The 3,833-nt window shown below is 45.1% G+C and overlaps 1 protein-coding gene across 1 annotated transcript in view; it reads left to right on the top strand.

Annotated features, from left to right (window-relative positions):
* The first annotated feature begins 436 nt into the window (after positions 1 to 436).
* trib1 (tribbles pseudokinase 1) overlaps positions 437 to 3,833 on the top strand; it is an 8,684-nt gene continuing 5,287 nt past the window's right edge. The window contains exons 1-2 of the mRNA XM_020631710.3: positions 437 to 1,314; positions 2,074 to 2,366. Coding sequence (XP_020487366.1) covers positions 1,006 to 1,314; positions 2,074 to 2,366 — 602 coding nt within the window. The 5' untranslated portion in view covers positions 437 to 1,005. The remainder of the gene's footprint in view (positions 1,315 to 2,073; positions 2,367 to 3,833) is intronic.

Genomic DNA, 3,833 nt, shown 5'->3' with positions numbered 1-3,833 from the left:
CTTGGAGTTCAGCTGCTATGATGTTGTTTTCGGCGCCACGCTGGCATATTTTATGTGAATGCTTATAGCCCAGCACCACTAAGGCTTTATAGGGGTGAGTCATCTCCACATAACAAACAGGCTCAGCATGGGAAAATATCATGGGGATGTTAAAGCTAGAGTTAAGGCTCACACACTGCAGCTCTGTTCTGGCTACAGTTCACACTTAAGGCAGAACTTTTGGAGTGCAAACAGTTCAGGTGCCATCCAGGAGATATATGGAGAAACTGTTGGTAATAAAAGCTGAACAAGGTGGAAAAAGTGACTCAGAGAGGAAGTTTTAAAGGTTGTTAATTATTGTCTAAAACATGTGCATGCTTGATGAGACAGTCATGATAAGTAAAAGAGGGTTTCTTCATTCCTCTCACATGGTCAGGGTTTTTTTCCACAGTGAAATCTCAAAGCAGAAGTTATGGAGCTTCATGGCAAATATTCACAAACTAATGTTTGCACCACATGCTCACGTTGTCTTCTGTGAAACGTAATACAGCAGCCAGTTTCATCAGAGCGGAGCTGAGCTAACAAAGCCGGTGTCGTTACAGGATTGCTCAATGGTTGTGTCACCAGGAGGAGGCTGGACTGGTCGGGCGGAGTGTTCAACATCATCGGCGCTCACTCACTCTCTGCCTCTCTGAGTGTGAGGCAGTCCCTCTCCCCGTCTGCCTCTCTCTCTCTCTCTCTGTCTTTTTCTATCTCTCTCGCTCTCTCTATCTCTCCCAGTGTGGACTGTAAGGGATCGGGATTTTCTCACCAAAAGAACAAAGACCTCAGAGCAGCAGGCAGTCACTCTCGAAGAGGAAAGGACGCGTGGCTGGATATAATCACCAAAAACGCGTAAAAAGTTCTATCAAGCTATATGACTAGTCTTACACGGAGGAATGGAGCGTAGAGTCTGTTGTTTTTTCTAGCCGTCAAAGGACTCATCCTTTAATAAGTCAGGGTCTGATTTTTGCTTTGAGTCGATCTATGAGGATGAACTTGCAACGGAGCAGCCCGGCACCTTGCATCCGCACCGGGAGAGTCGCGCACAAGCGGCTGGACTCAGACGACCAGCCGCTGGCGAAATGCGCCAGGCTGAGCGCCGAAGCCGGGGACACACAGGGACTCCTCCTCGGTACCTCACCCGGATCCCCGGTGAGCCCCGTCTCAAACCCAATCACAGGAACCCACCAGGGCCCATCCAGGATAGGACCGTTTCTACTTCTACCTCTGGCGGACCGGGAGAGCGTGCACAGCGCGATGAACACCGACACAGGCGATGAGCTGCTGTGCAAGGTATGCATGCGCAATCCTCTTCGTTGTGCAATTTCTCTGAATGAATGGTGTTTCAAGACAGCACGTTGCTCAATAGCCTATCTGACATGTCATCAGTATTTACCCGACTTTTTCACTCAATCTCACGCGAAATGTGTCATAATTTGCGTAATAACATGAGGTTTGCTTCATGATTTTTTAAAAACGGGAACTATATCGGAGTCTTTGATTGTTTTTATATCTGTTTGCAGTCGTGACAGATTTCTCCTATACCTTTGACTTGAAATGTGTTAATAGCGTACCTCTCCTTGGCACTCTGGCTTCACACGGTCCTTCAGAGCAGTCCGTCTCATTTGCATACACGTCACTGCAATATGCCACGCCGTGACACATACACAAAAAGGCAAACATGTGAGACAAAGAGACACTATCATATGAAGGATGTGCTCTGATAAGGACAGGAGCTGTTCTCTGTTCCACTTCCATGTATTTATTTTGCATGAAAGACCTGCAGGCGTTTGGCTTTGTTGATTAATAAAGTTTATCCCTTCATGCTTTAGTGATTCATTTGTCATGCACATGCATTAAAGGCTGAGCTAGAATCAAAGCTTATCCTAGCCTTTTTTAATTTGATGCCAAATTTTGCATGCTTGTTCCTTCTGATGATCATTAAGAACACACTCACCCATTGTCTCCTCCTTCTCACACTTTCTTCCCTTCCCTCCCCTCCTAATTTCCATCCTGCATCCCTTTCCCTCCTCTTCTTTCTCTATCTTCCAGGTCTTTGATATGGGAGTGTACCAGGAAAAGATCAGATCCTACGGGATCCTACCAGCCCACAAGAATGTTTCTGACATCAGGGAAATCATCCTGGGCGAACGCAAGGCCTACGTGTTCTTGGACAAGGACTTTGGGGACATGCACACCCTGGTGAAGAGCTGTCGCAGGCTGGATGAAGAGCACGCCTGCAGGCTCTTCAGGCAGGTGGCTCTGGCTGTGGCCCACTGCCACATGAATGGCATCGTGCTGGGTGACCTCAAACTGAGAAAGTTTGTCTTTGCTGATGAAAAAAGGTGAGAAGTAAAAGTACTTGAAGAACAAACTCCAAAACTTGGTGCTCAGATGACACTAAAAGTTCATCAAATTCCCCTTTTCACACAGCAGCTGTTTATTGTCACACTTTTCTTATCAGGTTGTGGGTGGCGGGGTAGCCTACGTGACCATTGTTTGTAATTACAATTCTTCAAGATAGCAAGCAACTTAGCTGACAGTGAATATGGAGGGACATCTTTCAAAGTAAAACAACATATTTCATGACCCATCAGCTACTTTTGGACAAAACTGGAGCTAGCATTCAAGCAGCTCCAAGCTAACATTATGCTAACTAGGAGTTTCAGTAATGTATCATGTTAAACTACCATTCTGTAATATTAACTAGACTTCTTAGCTAACAGTTAAATTACCCAATTGGCTGGATCTTAGTTAGTTATTTTTCTTCAATAGTAGTGAATGAACATGCCGTATATAATGACCCACTAGCATGATGTTCACTTGGTATAGATAATAATGTAATATAATGTTGGCTCAAGTGTTATACATGATGTTGTTTATCCTAATACAGTAGGTCATATGAGCAGATTTCCCTCCAGACATTCGCTGTTCATTGGCTTTTCAATTTGCAGACAAATCTGGAAGTGACAAATTGATTGTCAGTGATCTATAGGACAGATCAGTAGGCCTATAATGTATTTCAAAATCTTTCAGGCTTCTCACCCCGAGCGGCAAAGGTACATGGCCGCCATGTTGATATGGTCAACTTATTTAATATAACAACCAATTCTCAGTTTCACCCAGTAAACTTTATTTGGCTGCTCTCAGACTTCGATACAGTGCAGTATGATGTGCCAGTAAAACAAACATGGCAGCAGCTATTACACAGAGGCCATGTGTGCAGATATCCATGTGGGCACAGATAGAGTAGGAGGTTCTGTACTTGTGGAGGCAGACGGCATCGCTTCCCAGATTTTTCGCCCTCTCTGTCTGTCTCCCTTTCTCACTCTCGATGTGTCTTTTTGTACGTGTTGTGTGTTTGTTGTGCACGGCCGTGTGTGTGTGTGCGTGTGTGTGTGTGTATGAAGTGGGTGTAAGTTTGGCAGCGCTGCTAGACGAGGCTGGTGAATGAGACAATCAGCCCCCTTCTGCGGTGTATAGCTTAGAATACATTTATTACTCATTATTTATTGATAAATTACATCATAACGATGCTGCAGAAGCTTCCAACAAGGATTCATTCAGATACACTTTCATCCATAAAGAAGGAGTACAAACGCTTTGTGCTTTGAACTGGATCCCACGTGCACACCGACCCACACACACATGTGTGAGGGTCTGCATGTCTTAGTGGCTGCATTCTGTTGAGGAAGACACACAACAACCCCAATGCTTACAAAACTATTTGTCGCCTCTTTGCCCTCCCTTGCGTCACTCCCTTTCCTGTAAGAGACCACGGATGCCCCCACTCCCCCTTTCTCTTTTCTATT

The sequence above is a fragment of the Labrus bergylta genome, chromosome 19 (genome assembly GCF_963930695.1).
Source record: "Labrus bergylta chromosome 19, fLabBer1.1, whole genome shotgun sequence".
NCBI classification, from domain to species: Eukaryota; Metazoa; Chordata; class Actinopteri; order Labriformes; family Labridae; genus Labrus; species Labrus bergylta.
This window is presented reverse-complemented; position numbering and strand designations above follow the sequence as displayed.